This window comes from Doryrhamphus excisus, linkage group LG18 (genome assembly GCF_037039965.1).
Source record: "Doryrhamphus excisus strain RoL-2023G ecotype Guam linkage group LG18, RoL_Dexc_Guam_v1.1, whole genome shotgun sequence".
Taxonomy (NCBI): Eukaryota; Metazoa; Chordata; class Actinopteri; order Syngnathiformes; family Syngnathidae; genus Doryrhamphus; species Doryrhamphus excisus.
Window position 1 is genome coordinate 6745312 of NC_136374.1, and position 19919 is coordinate 6765230.

The 19919-nt window shown below is 45.9% G+C and overlaps 2 protein-coding genes across 2 annotated transcripts; both read left to right on the forward strand.

Moving 5' to 3' along the window:
- Positions 1 to 65: 65 nt before the first annotated feature.
- On the forward strand, positions 66 to 17037 carry espl1 (extra spindle pole bodies like 1, separase). The gene is made up of 30 exons (XM_058054337.2): positions 66 to 358; positions 431 to 1147; positions 2047 to 2148; positions 2217 to 2319; positions 2406 to 2533; positions 2613 to 2806; positions 3294 to 3536; positions 3608 to 3752; positions 3850 to 4009; positions 4461 to 4600; positions 5306 to 5440; positions 5524 to 5637; positions 5701 to 5872; positions 5963 to 6091; positions 6166 to 6322; positions 9644 to 9753; positions 9830 to 10941; positions 11017 to 11392; positions 11783 to 11911; positions 12507 to 12720; positions 12791 to 12987; positions 13053 to 13180; positions 13556 to 13678; positions 13866 to 14015; positions 14081 to 14248; positions 14312 to 14416; positions 15021 to 15136; positions 15213 to 15296; positions 16345 to 16509; positions 16586 to 17037. Exons 1-30 carry the CDS (start codon positions 215 to 217, stop codon positions 16785 to 16787), a joined length of 6162 nt encoding a protein of 2053 aa, XP_057910320.2. The 5' UTR covers positions 66 to 214; the 3' UTR covers positions 16788 to 17037.
- Positions 17038 to 17090: 53 nt separating this feature from the next.
- On the forward strand, positions 17091 to 18475 carry pfdn5 (prefoldin 5). The gene is made up of 6 exons (XM_058054338.2): positions 17091 to 17258; positions 17470 to 17572; positions 17663 to 17694; positions 17963 to 18037; positions 18182 to 18287; positions 18358 to 18475. The coding sequence occupies exons 1-6, from the start codon at positions 17193 to 17195 to the stop codon at positions 18429 to 18431; spliced, it is 456 nt and encodes a 151-aa protein (XP_057910321.2). The 5' UTR covers positions 17091 to 17192; the 3' UTR covers positions 18432 to 18475.
- The last annotated feature ends 1444 nt before the right edge of the window (positions 18476 to 19919 follow it).

Consider the following 19919-nt stretch of genomic DNA (forward strand, 5'->3'; position numbering starts at 1 on the left):
CTAAGCGTGTCCTGTCAAGCACCTTGTCCTGTCATTTACACACCCTGTTCCTCTTTTGCAGACTCGTATAAAGGAGCCGCTATGGCTTCAGGGCCGCACGCTGTGTGACCGTGTTATCAGGGCCTGTAACCATCAACTCGGTCTTGGATCCCTGGACTTGGAGCACATTAGCCAACTGGTAAAACTTGTGGAGCTAGCCCTCCGGGGCTACGATATGCCCGCTTTTACCCAAAACAGTCCGTTATACATGGAAAAGATCCTTTTCCATATCATTAAGAAGCTCAGCTCCCTGCAAGTCCACAGTCAGTGCAGCCATGTTGCGGCGCTACTTCATGCCAGGCTTGCCCCCATGCAGCAGGTTTGTGTCACGCCTTCTCTACGCCATAGTTCTCATACACTCCTAACAGGCATTATCCCGCATGCTTTTTAGGTTGACGACTATGACGTTGTGGTGCAGAGCTGCTTCTCAGTTCTCTGGAATGGTCTGGATGGTGCTGCCGTGGAACAGGGAAGCCTCGGCCTCAAAGATAAACTCCACTGGCAGTTTCAAGCCCTCAGCTTCCTTCTGCTGTTGGACAAAGGAAGTCATCCTGCGTCCATTTCCAAGGCTCCTGTGTATGCCAAGCATGCTGTCAGTGAATTTACCAAAGGGTGCGAAGCAGCAAGTGAAGACATGGTTCCAATTCTTCTCCAAGAAATGCACGCACTTCTGCCCCAATGTGATGGATCCAAGCTTCATACACTGGTTGAAATGGTGTTGGTTGTCTTGAGGACGCTATGTAAAGGCGGCTGCTACAAGCCAGCCTTGGCATTTCTCCATCAAGTTAGGGACAAGATTGGACGTGTTGCAGACGGTCATGTTGCGGCTCTGGAGCTGGGAAAATGGGCGATAAGAATGAGCTCTATGAAGATGGTGGATGCTGGATGGCAGATGCTAGATCAGGCTTTGAGAGAGTGTGCCAGGACCTTGAGGTCTCTTCCCCAACATCTCGGTGACGGAGAAGCTCACTGTGTCCTGGAAGGATGTGAATTGGTGGCGTGGGTTGTGGAAAGCCATCACAAGAAGGGATTTAGTGGCCATGTACTGCTGGCCTGCTTTGCTTTTCTTGAGGAGCACCAAGACCTGATGATCAGGACTCTGCAGAAGGTGAGTGCTCTCATAACGCTCATATTTCAGGATCACGTTCACATTCATCTTTTGGCATATGAAAGCTGAGGTTTACGCTAAAGCAGGGGTCTCAAACACGCGGCCCACAGGCCAAATGTCGCCCGCAGGACACTAGTTTGAGGCCCCCGCCTTGATATGAAAGTTTAATGTTAGTGCGGCCCGCGCAAGTTTGATATGGATGCTGTATGGTATTATGTACCCAGAAAAAATTATTACGTTTGATTAATGTTCATGTTAAAGGTTAAATAACTGTTAATAATTATCCTCCCTATCTGTGTGGAAGTGGTAATTTTTTGGCTATTTAAGTTTAAAGGAAATAACTTGAAGGCTACCGTTTAGGTCGCTAGCTCTCGAGTTTGCGAGTTAGCATGTGTCTCAAGACCCTGCAGTTGCGCAATATGTTGTAAATAAAAAGAGTATAAATGTGACTATAGTCGTGTTTTGTCATGTCTACAGGGCTCTAATAATGCTTTGTTAATTTTAATCTGAAAAAAATAATTTGTCTACCCACCAACTACGTATATGTGGTTTCTTAAGTTTTTATTATTTGCCGTTTTATTATTATTATTATATTTATTTATTACCGATTGATTTTCTTTATTCTTGATTTGTTTATTTTTCATCTTATTTTCTGTCAAAAAATAAAAAGTAAGATATTTGAGAACAGTGGAATGCTTTATCAGAGTTTTTCTTGTAGAAAATCGAAACCAAAGCAAAGTTTATTCATTTTTCTGTTTTTAATAAATGCGTTTTTTGTTTTGGGTTTTTTTGGAAAACTTGATGCGGCCCAGTCTTGCCCAGACCCTAGCTCCAGTGGCCCCCAAGTAAATTGAGTTTGAGACCCCTGCTCTAAAGTCTATGCTTGCCTTGATTTTCAGAGCTCAGCCATCCAAAGTGAGGGCAGCAGACTGCAGGAGGCCCTTTCCTCCAATATTCACCAGGGCTTCATCCTGGCCTACAGGAGCCTAGTGGAGTCGCAGGTGACAAGCCTCTTGTCCGGTAAAGCATTTGGATTGTTGGTCATTGTTGGGATGTGTCTCTGTACTAGCTGGAGGACGGTGATACGCTGGCCAGAGTGTTGCTCTACTGCCAAGCCACGGCCGGACGCATGACCACCCAACTGTCAAACCAAACCCATCATGTCAAAGCAGGTAGGCTTTCAGCTGCATTAAAAAAAAAACTACTTGTCAAGAGCTCCATACATACTGACACACACCATCCCTGCTGCTCCGTGTAGCGATTGCACTCAGCAACCTAGCCAGTGGCTTGTACAACCTGCGTCTGTATGAGCAGGCCTTCACTCTGGTTGAGATCCTGTGTCACCATCTGGGCAAGAACGGCCCCACCGCACTCTCTGTTGACAGAGTAGGCTCTTTCCCTTTCACTATCAGTGTTAATCTAAACATGGCACTGCAGGCTAACTCTTTATGTTGACCTTCTCCAGCTGAGCCGACCCTTCATGCTGGCCGTGCAGACGTCTCGGAAGGCAGGACGCCTGGAGAGGGCACTGGACTGGGTGGTCCAATGGCTCAAGGCCCTGGGGGACAACATGACTTTGCACATGACGGAACCCATCTCTCTGTGGGTGAAAGCCAAGATGGATGCAGCACGCACCTCTCAAGAGGACATCCGACTCAGGTATTTCCTCATATCATATTGGCAAGGTTCACTATGTCCTGTATTATTATTTTGCTTTCAAACACCACAATGAAAGAAAGGGGGGAAACATATTTTAAATCATTTTTAATGTGTCAGCTTTTATTTTGTAGTAGCGCACCACCATGATCAATTATAGGTCGCGGAAATGTTGATAAATGAAAAGACTTGTAGGGTATAGTGAGTAATAAGCAGCGTTAACTTACACATTTACATGCTCAATATTCTAGCAGCGGTCCTCCCGGGGCCGTCTCTCCGGCCCCCGGGGCCGTCTCCCCGGCCTCCGGGGCTGCCATATTGTGGCTTCTGATTTTCTTCATCGCCTAACCCTGACATTAGTTTGAGGGAAGAGCTGCTGCTCATATGGTATGGGTAATGAGGTGCTGGGCAACATGCGTATGTACTGTAGGATATTGATAAGAAAGCCAACATGGAGCGTGTGTAAAATGTGTCGGTGGTATCTTCACAGGACAATACGTGATGGTTTTGGTCTTGGTGCTCTGGATGAAGGCGTGCTGCTGTGCCTTCTGGACGAGGAGCTGCGAGCCTACAAGGAGGAGGCGGGTGACACGTCTCAGGAGCGCTACAACACACTTTGCGACCTGCTTGACATCTGTCACGAGGAGAGCCCACACACCCATCTACGTGCCGTCTACCTGTGTGAAATGGCCCAAGTTGTTTGTTTCCAGGATTTCAGCGAGCAGACAGATTGGTAAGCACTCCTGGCTGTGGCCTTGTGACCATGTTTTCATTTCACAGTTTTTGCGCCTTTACCTTTCACAGTACAGCTGTCGATTTTACCCTTGAGGCTTTACGGCTCCTGGAAGAGGAAGCAGAGACGCCTGAGAATGCTGAGCAACTGAAGGACGCCAAAGCCTATGCTCTGCTTTGGCTCTATATTTGCACTCTTGAGAAACATCTTCAGGGGGTGAGGGCCCACTTCACTGATGAAGCCATGAAGTCATCATCATTGTGAATGACTTGGTACATTTCACACAAATATGCCCTCTGCCTTGTCTTGCTAGGCTATTGACAGGGACAGAAAGTTTGAGGAGATGAGTCAGCAGTCTCCAGTTATACAAAACCCTATTGGGACCAATGACTTGGATTATGAAGACAAGCAGAAGAATGAGGACAACATCTTGGTGTACGACAATCTGCACTTTAACTTGGCTGCACACAACAGTATGTAACTTTCTTATCTTTGTGTGTTTCCTTTTATACTGTACATAGGTTATAGGACAGTATTATCATTAGAGATGCATGTCGATCCATACCAATAACCTTCTACTATTCAAGACTGACAATGTTTTTATATAGATAAGTGTAGTTTGTGCACACTGAAGGTAAGGACTGGACGAATGAATGTCGGATGTGTTGATTAGTCATAAATAAATACCATGACATGACTACTCTCAGGAGAAGCAGAATGTAGAGGGGGTGGAGCCACCTGCTGTAGCCCAGCAAGGTGCAAGGTGTATTCGGCCACACGCTATCTTATTGTTATTGGATTTCTTGCAATGGCATAATTCCCTCATACTGTATCTGTCCCATAATTATTGTCCTCTAATGACTTAATGATAATATAAACTGTATCATTTGTATGCTGTGATTTATACGTGCTGTTCACTTCCAGAAATGTGCCAACCTTTGGAAAGAGCACTGAATGAGTGGGCTGCTCTTCTCCATGCTGGGATGCTGCCCTCTGTGAGGAACCCAAAGCAGACCTGCAGCTCTATTGTGATGGCTGCAGCTCTCCTCACACTCATGGGAAAGGTAACAATGCAAAGGCTTTTTTTCTTCAGACATTTACCAGCAAGCTCACTGCATCACCTTGGAAGCAGGTGCCCTAGGGTGTCTCAAATATCCTGTATGCGGACCCAGAACATCCCACACATGCTGGCCATGGGCCATGCATGATTCAGGGCTTAAAGTATTCAGGCACCGTGCTGGATCTCCACCGTTTCTGTCGGACCGAGACACAAACTCATTGGCGCCATGCAGTAGGACTCTGAATGCAGCTATTGCCACACACAAGTCGATGCAGAGAAGGAGGAGGCTGAACTTAGTTAGCATCCGTATTTAGCTTTGTAAACACACTACTTTTCACCTCAAATAATGAGGTTTTTGACCGGGAGATGATTCCATTGGACTGTGTTTAGTTGCTATTTACTTCTGAGGTTGGGCGTTCTCCTGTTGGTTCTGTTAGCATTAGATCGTTAAGGCTGTTGACAGTTCAACGTTCACATTGGCTTCATTGGTGGATTTATGGGAAAAAAAACGGTCAATTTATACCTAGTTAATTAATATATTTGTATTTTTATTTAATGTAATTAATGTGTGGTCCAGATGTGGCCCACGGGGTGCCTGGTTGGGGCCAGGAACAGTTCTCTTCAGATAGGATTTGGTAGCAGTTGCACACCTTTTTCATTATCAGTCATTGAATAATTATCCCTTGTGTTGTGTCTACTTCACCACTAGCCTCTAAAAGCTTTGGAAGCCTATCAACTTGCTGTGAAACTTTCCTGCCAACTTGCCGACACCCAAGGAGGCGTGAGCTCCCTCTGTCAGTCAGCCAGCCTCCTCTTGGAAATGGGCTCCACGGAAGTGGCTTTGGTAATGCTGATCTTGGCATCCCTTCCATTCACGAGGAATAAAACCCTCATCGTAGACTCTTCTAACGGTAATGATGTTTTCAGGCCCAGATCGAACAAGCAGAGAGAATTGCCTCTGATGCCAGCACTGATGGACCTTCCACCGGCTCCCTGCTTCTCATTTTACTGAGAGCTGAGTATTGTTACAGGACAGGACAGGTACAGTTGGTCCCACGTGGCACTTCACGAGATTGGAATGTACTTTTACCATGGCCTTTGCAGGTGGATCGTGGGGTGGCGTATCTGTCTGTCGTGCTTAAAGAGGCCAACGAGCAGCGGCATTGTCGGAGTTGGTATTTACTGCGAGCTCAAGCCCTTCAGATCTGCACCTCCTACCTGAGTTTGAACACAAGTTCACTGCCACAAGGCCAACGGAGCTGCATCACACAGCATGGTGCACTAATGCTCATCAATGCCCGACCCGTGTTTTTCCACCTTCAACTTCAGCTTTATCAAAGCTGTGGTCTGTGCTTTTCTGTGTCAGGTTTGAAAAGCCCAGACGCTGCCTTATATGAAAGCCTCAAGCTGCTCAACAGCCTGCTGCACACTTTTGTGGGGAAATGCTTATATGGACCCACTGGGAATGGCTCCAATGTGCGCTTCATTGACAACGGTATGTTTAACACAACGGGACACAACAAAAATACAACAATCAATCCAAACATTATTCCTTCCATCATTTCACAGGAAATAACCTTGTCTTTAAATGGCGTCTGCTCTCACAACTTTTGAACTGTGCAAAGAAAATGGTTGGGCTGAGAGCCGGCTGTGGTGCTGTCAATGATGCCCGGCTCCAGTGTCAAGAAGCTCTCAAACTGGCCGTCAAGCTGCAAGCGCTCAGCCAGTAAGTGCATGTCCATTTGCATCTTAGTTGGCCCGCCAAGGGTCAAACTGACTAATCAAAGCATGCGGGGGGTGTATATGTACAGTGAAGAAAATAAGTATTTGAACACCCTGCTATTTTGCTATTTCTCCCACTTAGAAATCATGGAGGGGTCTGAAATTTTCATCGTAGGTGCATGTCCACTGTGAGAGAGATAAACTAAAAAGAAAAATCCAGAAATCACAATGCATGATTTTTTAACAATTTATTTGTGTGATACAGCTGCAAATAAGTATTTGAACACCTGTGTATCATCTAGAATTCTGACCCTGAAAGACCTGTTAGTCTGCCCATTAGAAGTCCACCTGCACTCCATGTATCATCCTGAATCAGATGCACCTGTTTGAGGTCGTTAGCTGCATAAAGACACCTGTCCACCCCATACAATCAGTAAGACTTTAACTTGTAACATGGCGAAGACCAAAGAGCTGTCCAAAGACACCAGAGACAAAATTGTACACCTCCACAAGGCTGGAAAGGGCTACGGAGCAATTACCAAGCAGCTTGGTGAAAAAAGGTCCACTGTTGGAGCTATCATTAGAAAATGGAAGAAGCTAAACATGACGGTCAATCTCAATCGGAGTGGAGCCCCATGCAAGATATCACCTCGTGGGGTCTCAATGATTCTAAGAAAGGTGAGGAATCAGCCCAGAACTACACGACAGGACTTGGTCAATGACCTGAAAAGAGCTGGGACCACCGTTTCCAAGGTTACTGTAGGTAATACACTAAGACGTCATGATGTGAAATCATGCATGGCACGAAAGGTTCCCCTGCTTAAACCAGCACATGTCAAGGCCCGTCTTAAGTTTGCATATGACCATTTGGATGATACAGAGGAGTCATGGGAGAAAGTTTTATGGTCAGATGAGACCAAAATAGAACTTTTTGGTCATAATTCCAATAAGCGTGTTTGGAGGAAGAAGAATGAAGAGTACAATCCGAAGAACACCATCCCTACTGTGAAGCATGGGGGTGGTAGCATCATGCTTTGGGGGTGTTTTTCTGCACATGGGACAGGACGAGTGCACTGCATTAAAGAGAGGATGACTGGGGCCGTGTATTGTGAGATTTTGGGGAACAACCTCCTTCCCTCTGTCAGAGCATTGAAGATGGGTCGTGGCTGGGTCTTCCAACACGACAACGACCCGAAGCACACAGCCAGAAAAACCAAGGAGTGGCTCCGTAAGAAGCATATCAAGGTTCTAGCATGGCCCAGCCAGTCTCCAGACCTGAACCCAATCGAAAATCTTTGGAGGGAGCTCAAACTCCGTGTTTCTCAGCGACAGCCCAGAAACCTGACTGATCTAGAGAAGATCTGTGTGGAGGAGTGGGCCAAGATCCCTCCTGCAGTGTGTGCAAACCTGGTGAAAAACTACAGGAAACGTTTGACCTCTGTAATAGCAAACAAAGGCTACTGTACCAAATATTAACATTCATTTTCTCAGGTGTTCAAATACTTATTAGCAGCTGTATCACACAAATAAATTGTTAAAAAATCATGCATTGTGATTTCTGGATTTTTCTTTTTAGTTTATCTCTCTCACAGTGGACATGCACCTACGATGAAAATTTCAGACCCCTCCATGATTTCTAAGTGGGAGAAATAGCAAAATAGCAGGGTGTTCAAATACTTATTTTCTTCACTGTATATACAGTATGTATATGTGTATATACTAGGGCTGTCATAGTTAACTCAATGACGTGACGAGTTCCCTTTAACGGCAGCAATTTTTTTTTACTCGTGATTAACATGCGCTCCTCCTGTTTGACCATCGGCTCCCACCGTAGTTTGATTGAAGCGTGGTAACTCTGTAGCCACAAGCTGGTACAAATATTGATGGGAAATGGAGAAAGAAAAGAGTATTTGGATTGGTAAAGTTAGCTTCAAAGCCCTGGCAGATGGCTCTTGTAGCAAGACCAAAGTTATTTGTATCTACTGCCACTGTGTTTGACTTATCACGGATTACATGGCCTGCCAGAGACTGGAGCAGTGCAGGTATTGTTTTTATTGTCATATACAGTGCTACCTTGGTATAAGAGTGGCCCAACTAACCAGTGGTTTTTACATTTTTACTTCTCTGATTTTGGCTAAATTCGAGTTCCAGCTGCTATTGACAGGCTGTCAATGTGATGACCGTGGCTGAAATCCAGTGTTTTGCTAGCATTAGCCATTTAGCATGGAACTACCACAATGATGCACATTAGCACTCAAAGTCATCAAATGTCACCTTTTATAGGTTCCCACATAGTATCAGCATTCGGGCGCAAGTATGAGGTGAAAGAAAAAGTGGGAAAATGCATCCATACAAGCCCTCTTTGCATCGGAGAACGTGCGTTGGTGCGTTCAATGAAAGTAGGACAAATCGCAGCTCACATTAAAAAACTGTGGGATTTCTAAGTAATTTGTAATAAAATAATATTTACTTTAATATAATGATGAATTTCTATGTATTTTAATGTGTTTTAAAAGAGAAATGAAATGACATTAGGTTTGCAATTTTTATGAACTGTTTTGACTATTGCCCTGCTTTAGGTATTTTCATTTGTATATTTCATGAAGGAAAGGTGCATTGAGGCAATTCTTTAATAATAATAATCTTTTCTGAATGTTCCTAAATGGGCTTTTTACTAACAACAAACATTTAGAATTTGAAACCAGTATCATATATAAACTAATCTTATTTTGAGCTGACGCAAATGAACAAAAACATGTTTGCGTCAGTGTGAGAGGTCTGACTTTTGTATTTGCTGAACGTTTGTGGGCGAGTTTAAGAGCTAATATGCTAATAATAAAGAAAATAGTAATACAAAAATATGCTTGCTGACTGTAATGGCCCATAGATCCCAAATTGATACCCCTTTACATAAAATTGAATGTAGTTATCGTTGTATGTGCACATTGAATCGCTTACCACAAAAAGATTTCCCCACTTTTATGGACAAAAAAAATTATATCTGTGATTAAATGCAATTAATTGTAGGTTAACTGTGGACAATGTGATTAATCAAGATCAAATATTTTAATCGATTGACAGCCCTAGTGTATACGCACGCACACACACACACACTGAGTAGTATTTATATTTACGAGGCAAATCTCTTTCGGGGGCATGTATTTCTCCAGTGTATATATTTATTAGTGGGCCACTAATAAAACTAACCTTGGGCCCCCGGGCTGCACTTTGGACACCCCTAATCACTTGCACTGTATCGAGAATGATTTTATGAAGCACTACTTGATGTTATTCAGAACCCGAGTGTGTGTGTATTTTTTGTTAGCTGTGCCGAGCTGTTGGTGATGAAAGCCGACTTGGAACTGATGCAGGGGGAGAGAGAAGAAAGTGGATTTGATTTAGACAAAGTCAGGAACCTTCTGGAAAGTTGCACAGGTGAGTTGATGTTCCAGATGAAGTGTAATTGCCTTTAACAGCTTTTCAACTCCAGACTCTCCTGTGGTCCTTTTAGATTTTCCAGACACAGAATGCAAGGCTGAGGTTAAAATCATCAAAGCAAGGAAATGTCGTCCAGTGCAGAAGGTTGCCTCTCCATCGCCTGTGGTAAAAGATGACCTGAAGGACATCCTGAGTACGAGGTGGACTCACAAAGACCCCGTAGTGTGGGACCAGAGTAGCTCTCCGCGTCTAAAAGTCGTACCTTTTCGTTGGCTGTCGTGCCTCACACACAAACCCGCCTGCCCCTGCTCCGGCTGCTCGGAGCCACTTCTGGGCCGGGTCACCGCCCTCTGGGCAGCTGTGCAGGCCGATGCAGTTCTCCAACTGGACCCTTCTGATGCCAAAGTGGGCTTTAAACTTTACTGGGCCACATTAGCTCGTTGTAAGACGATCAGTGCCAAACTTGAGGCTAAATTAGCTGAACTCTTCCCCGTGTCTGGTCCCACAAAAAGCCCCCCTAAACCCTCTCTGATGCAGGACGTGGTGGGCCGTGTCTACCTTCACATGGCTTTTTCTGGCTTGGAACCCAGGCACACCAACTCCTCCAGTACATGGAAAGTTCTGGAAGCTGGTTTGGCATTTGTTGACTGCGTGCCTTCTCCCGAAGTCAGAGCATTGAGAGCTGGTCTGATGGCAGCCAAAGCTGAGGTGTCGTTGATCGCCATGTCCGCCAAAAAGGACTGCAGACCAGAGGAGCTTTTCTCTAACGTGTGGACTTGGAAGGCACCAAAACATTTCAAAGAGCTTAAATCGGAAAATCAAACCGCACTGAAGGAGCCCAAAGGTGTGAAGAAGGCCAGAAATGCCAAGGTTGCTGAGCCAAAGAGCCAGCGAGCACAAACCACGGCTAAAGGGAAGGGTCTACTTCCCCTGACACCAGCCATAGTCCCCATCACTCCAGTCACCAAGTTCTCTGCAAGGGAGCTTAGCGTGTTTGACTTCAACGTGGTACCCTCATTGACCTTCACTCCTGTTCCCAAGGCCAAAGCCCCCACCTCGGCACACAAGGCCCAGAGAACTGCTTGTAAGCTGCAGTTCCAAGTCTTTGACGAGTCCTTGCCAGCTCAAGACAAACCTCAAGCGGTTCCTGCTGCTCCACGACGCGCTAAGAAGTCTCGCTTCAAGGTGGGCATCTCAGGAAAGGATTCCGTGACCTGTTGGCATGTTTTGGTGTGAACTAATCCAAGAGTTTTACCACAGGTGGAGTTCAGTGACGAGAGTGACACAGAGAACAATGCTCGGCAAGAACCCACAGAGAGCCAGTCCACTAAGAGAGCCAGCACCAGACGAGCTGCTCTCGCAAGTAAAGCTGCCTTGGCCGCCCCTGCTGAGAAGAGCCGACCCACCCGGCAAACGAGGAGCAAGAAGAGCACCGCTCTCCCTCAGGACACCTCCTCAGAAGATGAAGGCTTGCTGCGTAAGCATTCATCTACCAGACGCGGACGAGCCAGAAAGGTGTCCAGCAAGGAGGCGCAGTGGGATGAGGGGCCAGAGAAAATGAGGGCCATAGAGGAGGAGTCGAATGGACTCGACTTGAGCCTTGACAATTTAAGGACGTCAGACACCGAGACCGAAGGTAAAGTCACATAAGCTCTGATGATAACCAGTACATAGACATAGACTTTCTTTATTGTCATTGCACAATAACACAGCAGTGAAATTGCCAACGAAATGTTGTTGCCTGGTTCCCATGTAATAATAAATAATAATGTGGAGCATAAATAGATTACATCAAATATTAACAATGCATCACAGGATGAAGACATAACATCAAAATTTATTAGCCTTTGTCTCCATTGAGTAGCCTTTTTAGGACACGGGATATACTATCAAAATGGCCGCCCGGTCACTTGATTATTCAGTTGGGACTCCCCTGCAGTAGATGTCATCAACTGTGGAAGGTGTAACAGCAAGTTAGTCATCATGCAACCACACCTCAGCGTTCACTTTCTTCTTTGCTCTTAAGACGTGGACTTGGAGGTGCTGCGGAGGGATTTGTGTTGCCATTTTGACACACGTGACTGGAATGACCAGAGGAGCGGGTGTCAAGCCAGAGGACCTCAAACTCCTCTTCCTCATCTGGACGTTGAGCCAGGTGAGACTTTCCAGATGACACCAACCTAAATGGCTAAATCATCATTTAGTTGGAATAGCTGTCGCCACATCCTCCTCACGCATTCTACCTGGTGCCTTCACGGCCACACGATAGCAGGACAAGTCTTAACTTGACACAACACCATACTTGGAGAGGAATGCTAATGTGTCCAGCCAGTAGTAGGTGCCATGGTGAGCTTTTGTATTTTCTCAACTTGCCAGGCCGAGCGCCACATCCACCCATATTCTTCATGCAACATTTTAGTGTTTTGACTGGGTTTTTCTCCAAAAAAGCAATTGTTGACCAGCCACATTCTGGTCATTTTTAAAGCATCATTTAGACACTACAATAATAAGAACCATGATACTAAATCAAGCAAAGCTCTATCAGCAGATTGAACCCGAGGAATGGTAATGTTTTTCATTTCATTTGAACATGCATCACATAATCAGTTCACAGTTCCACATGGGAACTGTGTATGGGATGGGATTGTGGGTGAAATGTGGACTGGTGCATGTCTCGCTCAGGGCCATGTGCTTTTGTGTTTAATTTCTTCTACTCCAGCCATTGATGTATCACTCATTTTGTCTGCTAGACAATCTCTCATTGGAGGATATTCAGGCGTTACTCCGCTCAGCTTGGTTGAGCGTTCAGCACTTCCCCCCTGCTGGCATTTTTCCAAACCTGTGTTCCTTCCTGGCACTATCCACGGGACAGCAGGACCCCGTCACTACTGCCATGCTCCATTCCCAGTCCCTGGGCGTCAGCAGCCGGCATCGCACCATCAGGCATTTGGCCAGCTGTGTCCAGTAAGACGGCCACAGCACGCTGCACTGGCAACTTGTGCTACTTCTACCTAAGTATCTCTTTCTTGACCAGAAAGCTGAAAAGGGCATCCTCTGAGCTAGCAGATGAAATGGGCCACCTCACTCTGGATGATTCCAGTCCTGCCGCCCCAACAGCACAAAGACTGACTCAGCTGGAGAACATCTTTTCCTTCCCCACGGCAGATTCCTCAGCCTTCCCCCAAAGCCACTGCCAGCACTTTCTTCAACAACTTCAACACCTTCCTTCAGGCAAGACCAAGCTTCCGTCATGTCACCTTGAAGGCATGCAGACAATCTCACCTTCTCTGCCACAGGTGTGACTGTGTGCCTGATGTCCGTGGTCGGAGGAAGATCTCAGGAAATGGGCGAAAGCATCCTCCTGTCACGTCTCCAGAAGGGATCTGCTCCTGTCACTGTGCACATTCCCACTTCCACAGAGCCGGTAAGGATGAGAAGATGGCTGTCGCAGAAGGCGGCTGAGGCCACACCAAGACACATTTAAGAAAGGGACTTCAGCATGTGTAAGAACTCCCTAGCTCGACCTAGCTTGTGGCTCATTGGGAGGAGAAGCGACAGTCCAAAATAGACAGCAACAAGGCCACTGCACTGCTTGGTTACTGCTGTCTTTGATAGCAGCATAAGGTGCTGACGTGTACACTCATGTATGGCACTACTGGCCACATCCATCTGTGGTGGTCAAAGCCCACAAACATATCTGTACATGTGGACACGGGCTAAAACGGCTAGAAATGTCTCCCTGTTGGTAGTGATTGTCTGAGCCCCATGGATGTGTACCCCATGTTGCTTTGTTCCACAGCACTCTATCAGGTGGGCGCTCCAGGAGATGGACAGTATTCTGGTGGAACAGAAGGCTCTGAACGGCGTGTCTGATAAAGCTCAGTGGTGGGACGGCCGCAGGGTGCTTGACTCTCGAGTGGAGGTAATTCTCTTCATTATTTACCATCTCTAAGTAGATCACGGTTGTGGCTATTGAGTTACTTTATGTTATTTATGTCTTATCTTCTATATCTGCTATATTGGCTAATAGGGTGTTATTTCACATCTAGAGGGCTCTAATGATAAAGTGTATTTAGAAGGTTGTTTTGTGTGCTTTTTTTTTTTTTCAGCAACTACTGAAAGAGATGGAACACTTACTAGGATGCTGGAAGAGTCTTCTTCTGCCGTGTTCATCGGATCCCAAGCTCTCCACCCAGGCCAAGCGCCTTTATAACATGTTGCGCACAAAGGGAGTGATGGCCAGCGAGGAGATGTTAGAGGTTTGTGTGTGTGTTTGCTTTTTGTGAAACACAATTCCACATCAACATCTTCGGCTGTTTCCCAGGCTGTGCTGTGTGCCACCCCTGTGCTCTCCCAAAAAGACTGGCAGAGCTTTGCCCTGGGCGTTTGTCCCCAGTGGGATGACGAGTGTGAGCAGCTTCTCCACGCTGCTGTTCTGCAGCTTGCAGGTCGAGAGGAGCCTTGTGGACACGTGGTTCTCATTCTGGACAAGGTACGGAAGTGGCCTGCACTGTGATGTGGAATATGCTTTATATGTGTCCTATTTCTTGCGCAGTACCTTCAGAAGTTGCCCTGGGAAAGCATCTCCGTCTTGAGGTGTCGCTCTGTCAGCCGCATGCCCTCTCTCCAGTCACTGGTTGCTTTGAGCGTTCAAAAAGAGGTAGGGTTTATCCCATCCAAGTCCTCAAGCAATGCCAGCAGCTGTTGTACTTAGCAATGGTGCTTTTTTTTTTTTTTGGAAACAAATATCGAGTCATTCACATGTAAACACACACACAATTGTCTGTCCATTCACGTATAGTGCACACTTTTTTCATCTATTAAATGTTATTGTTTATCCATTCCCACACACGTAATGTAAACAAATATCGACTCATTCACATGTAAACACACACAATTGTCTGTCCATTCACCTACAGTAGTACACACTTTTTTCATCTATTAAATGTCATTGTTTATCCATTCCCACACACGTAATGTAAACACATATCGGGTCATTCACATGTATACACACACAATTGTCTGTCCATTCACGTATAGTACACACTTTTTTAATCTATTAAATGTCACTGTTTATCCAGCAATGGTGCTTTCAAAATCTACAGTAACTCCTCCCGCGCCTCGCTGTATCACAGCTTGGCAAAGTCATGTGAATGAATAATGCATGCTGTGTGTCACTGGATATGTATTTATTGAATAATAATCATTGATTGTTAGCCAACATGTCACATCACTCTGATGCTTGGATGACTCTCCTGCTTCAGAGTGAGCATCAGTCTATCCTGAAGCACGGCGTGGACACCACCAGCACATTTTATCTCCTGGACCCCGATGGAAACTTGGGAAACACACAGCAGCATTTCAAAGAGTTGTTTAGCAGGTGAGAGCAGCCAGTGGCCACGTTTAATGAGCTCCGTCTCTTGCCATCTTCTTCTAACCGCCTGTCTTTTATCAAGTCAACCCAGCTGGGATGGTGTGTGTGGACGTGCTCCCACATCAGGCCAGTTGGAGGAAGCTGTGGCAACTAAGGATCTGTACATGTGAGTTCCCTTGCTAGCATGCATGAAATACACATGTCCTCCACTCCCCCCCCCCCCCCCCCCCCCTCCCAAACCTTGCTCTAATGTGACGTACCCGCAACTTGTAGACCAAATGCCATGGCCATTGGGCTAAAGACCCTAAAGTGCGCAGCTGTTTTGTAGAGTGTATTGTACTACTATGTCAGAAATGTCAGTCGTAGTCGTGGGGTTTTATAGCAGCGCCACCATGTGGTTTCTCACCCTTTTCAATGTTTAGGGAACCACTGGCAATGTCATTCATTCATTCATTTTCTACCGCTTATCCTCACGAGGGTCGCGGGGGTGCTGGAGCCTATCCCAGCTGTCTTCGGGCGAGAGGCGGGGTACACCCTGGACTGGTCGCCAGCCAATCACAGGGCACATATAGACAAACAACCATTCACACTCACATTCATACCTGTGGCCAATTAAACTAGCATTTTTGGAATGTGGGAGGAAACCGGAGTACCCGGCAAAAACCCACGCATGCACGGGGAGAACATGCAAACTCCACACAGAGATGGCCGAGAGTGGAATTGAACCCTGGTCTCCTAGCTGTGAGGTCTGCGCGCTAACCACTCGACCGCCGTGCCACCCGCACGGGTTGATGTGAGTGGGAATGGCTGTTTATAGTATGTGCCAGGGTGGACCCGACCAGGTTGAAAATGTTCATCTTTACGTACTTTATCCTAAATGAAGCATGGCTGAATGAAGTGAAATACAAAGAGAATCGGGCATTGGGAAGGTGCATTCAAAGAGTCTAGAGGGCTTTAAGAATGTTAACGGAGCTTTTCTGTTCTATGAGAATATTCCATGTATAAAAAAAGGAATGCTACGTGATGGGAAAAGCCTCATCACTGTGGAATCTGGAACCACCACAAAGGGGAGGGATGACTGTGTTCAAAAAACCACTAGATCAAACTCCACATCCCCCACACTACAATGTTTTTGTTACGTGCATGTATTGCTGTGCACTAAAAGGCTGCTCTTGTACTCTGCACCGTACGCCCTGCACTTGTGGACACGGCAGTTTCATGGGTCACGGTGCAGGTGTACGCTTCCTCGACAGCCGGGCCCTCCTGAAGCGTCCCATGAGAGCCGCCTCCCTGCTCATCGGGTGTAGCAGCGCCGCTTTGACCGTGCGGGGGGAGCAGGAGGGACAAGGCATCGTCCTCAATTACCTCATAGCGGGCTGGTGAGATGCTTTTTTTGGACTTTTTGCATTTCTTTGCATCAAAATGCCATACATCTGCTTTGACTTTATTCCACAGCCCCTTTGTTTTGGGAAACCTGTGGGATGTCACCGATCGGGATATCGACCGCTTTGCTAAAGCCTTATTGGAATCCTGGTTGTCATCTGAATCTGGAAGTGCCTTGCTGGACTACATGGGCCCTTCTCGACAGGCCACACACCTGAAACACCTGATAGGTGCCGCGCCCGTTGTCTATGGCCTACCGATACATCTGCAGTAGCCTTTTATTATTGTCTAGTACTGCCTTTTTTATCCATAACAAAGGAATGGTCATTAAACTCTATAGAGCGTTTTATTGCACTTTTTAATTAACCAAAGCTTGCTTGGTTTGTGCTACAGACGGTGTAGTATAATACTACACAACACATAGTATTTCAATCCACATTATCACTTGAATGTTTGGTTTTTGCTGTATATATTACAGGTCACATTGACTTGCAATTTTACGTTTTTTCAGGAAATAAAGCAACATACAAATTTCCAATCATTTGTACCCTTCAATTGAAAACCCTTGAGCAGTTTTGAGCTGTAGGTACCCAACGGTCCACAAGGCGGCGACCTCGCATGCCGACGCTCATTCACGCATTTGAACCGGAAGCAAACGCCAGAGCGTCACACTCCCAACATGGCGGTCAATCTCACGGACCTGACTCTGCCTCAGCTAGAGGGTCTTAAAAGCCAATTAGATCAGGTAAATCTGCTCTTTAGTCTAGTTTTAGTTCGGCTGTAAAGTAATTGTCCGTTTTATTACGACTACAACGTAAAGCGGCACATGCTGTTCGTTTTGTGGTTTGCACGTGCTGTATGAACCTTGGGCTCTCGGCTAGTAAAGCTCGATGTCAACATGTCAACATCCATGGGATTAGATGTACAGCATGGCATTGTTTGCTTTGGTTTTGCAGGAGATTGAGTTCCTGACATCCTCGATAGGTCAGCTCAAAGTCGTCCAGACCAAATATGTTGAAGCAAAAGATAGTTTGAGTGCCCTCAATCAAAACAATCAAGGTAAGCCATGTTTTCCCAAAGCGGCTCTTGGGAAGACATCTCGGCCTTCTAGTTTCCCACTCAAAGTGACCTTTCTCTGTCCTCGTGCAGGTAAACAATTACTGGTTCCTTTGACAAGTTCTGTATCCTTCACATTTGCATTTCATCAGTTCTTCAGGATTTGCATGACTAGATCCCCTCATATTGGAGGATTCCAAAACTTTTTGAATTAGGTTATCGATCAAATCAGTGACATTGGTAAAGCTTAATTTGTACAGACAGAGGCAAAGTGGCAAGTTACCCAGCATGCTTTGTGGGTGGCAGGCTCAGGCACTGCTTTACATATGGGATACTTGGCATACCTATCATATCTTTCATCATGTTAAGCATCCTTAACATGACCTTGTGCAGATGTACGTCCACGGCACAATGAATGATGTGGAGCACGTCTTGGTGGATGTGGGCACAGGATATTATGTTGAAAAGGTAAGCGGCTCTTTTCTTCTATCGCTGTATTTCAAATATGTGGCCAATTGAGTGATGACCGTATCGGCCTCTAGCTGTAGGCTGTATTGTGGTTGTATCGGCCTCTCTAGCTGCAGACTGTATCCTGACTGTATCGGTGTGTAGAATGTATCAGATTCCAAGGCGTTCTTCAAACGGAAAATAGACTTCCTGACCAAGCAGATTGAGAAAATTCAGCCGGCCCTCCAGGAGAAACATGCCATGAAACAAGGTGAGTGCATCCATGTGAGGCAGGTGGTGGCCAGGTAGATATTATGTGACCTGGTCTTGCGCTTTTGCAGCTGTGCTGGAAGTGATGAACGTGAAGATCCAGCAGCTCCAACAAAGCGGACAGGCTGCCAGTGCCAAGGCTTAGCCCATCATGACACAGCTTGAAATTAAAGCAAAAGTCAACAATAAGTGTCCTTCATTAACGTCGTGGTGTGGGGGGTAAAGTTGTCGAAGGCTAAAGCTCCTTCAAATGTGTCCTTCATTAAGAAGTCTGCATTCCAACCAACATTGGCCATCATATCCCAACATTTTTTGCGCGCTTCCGTTCAGCCCTTCAAAAAAGTCAACATTAGGGTGCAAAGCTGAGAGAATCAATGGTAAGTATTGATGAATTCATAAGTATCCATTTGTTTATAAATGGTAAGTATTGATTTATTTAGGTAAGTAGAGTTTGATGTAGGCAGCGTTTGAATGTAAGGTCATTCAACGTTTCTACAACATGGAGTGATTGGACTTCTTTTTCTTTGAGCTTTTACCTTCAGGGGTCGCCACAGCAAACCAATCTCCTCCATCTAACCCTGTCTTCTGCATCTGACCCTCATGTCCTCCCCTACATCCATAACTCCAAGGCCTCTAACATGTCCCTCTGATGTACTCCTTCCTGATCCTATCCATCCTGGTCACTCCCAAAGAGAACCTCAGCATCCTCATCTCTGCTACCTCCAGTTCTGCTTCCTGTCTTTTCCTCGGTGGCACTGTCTCTAGACCAAACAACATGGCTGGTCTCACCACAGTTTTGTATACCTTTCCTTTCATTTTAGCCTGACACTTTTCTCCACCTGTTCCATCCTCCTTTTCACAATCACCATTGTTCTGGACTGTTGACCGCAAGTACCTTCTGTATCTCTTCTCCCTGTAACCTCACTCCTCCACTTGGGTCCCTCTCATTCACACATATATACTCCGTCTTGCTGCGGCTAATCTTCATTCTTCTCCTTTCCAGGCCAAACCTCCACTCTTCTAGCATCTCCTCCCCTTGTTCCCTACTCTCATTACAAATACCAATGTCATCTGCAAACATCATAGTCCATGGAGATTCTTGTCAAAGCTCATCTGTCAGCCTGTCCATCACCATAGCAAACAAGAAGGGACTCAAAGCTGACAGACCTACAGCACATCTTACCACTGTCTTACAGTCCTCATAGTATATGTCCTGCACCACTTGAACATACTTCTCTGTCACTCCAGACTTCCTCATGCAATACCACAGTTCCTGTCTAGGCACCCTGTCATAGGCTTTCTCCAGATCTACAAAGACACAATGCAGCTCCCTCTGACCTTCTCTGTACTTCTCTATTAACATTCCTAAAGCAACTACTGCATCTGTAGTACTTTTGGCATGAAACCATACTGCTGCTCACAGATGCTGACTGAACTACTCTTTCCCATAACTTCATTGTATGGCTCATTAGCGTTATACCTCTGTAGTTGCCACAGCTCTGCATATCACCCTTCTTGTTAAAAATGGGCACCAACACACTTCTCCATTCCTGAGACATCTTCTCACCACCTAAGATCCTATTGAACAACCCGGCCAGGAACTGCTTCCTCTCCTAGACACCTCCATACCTCC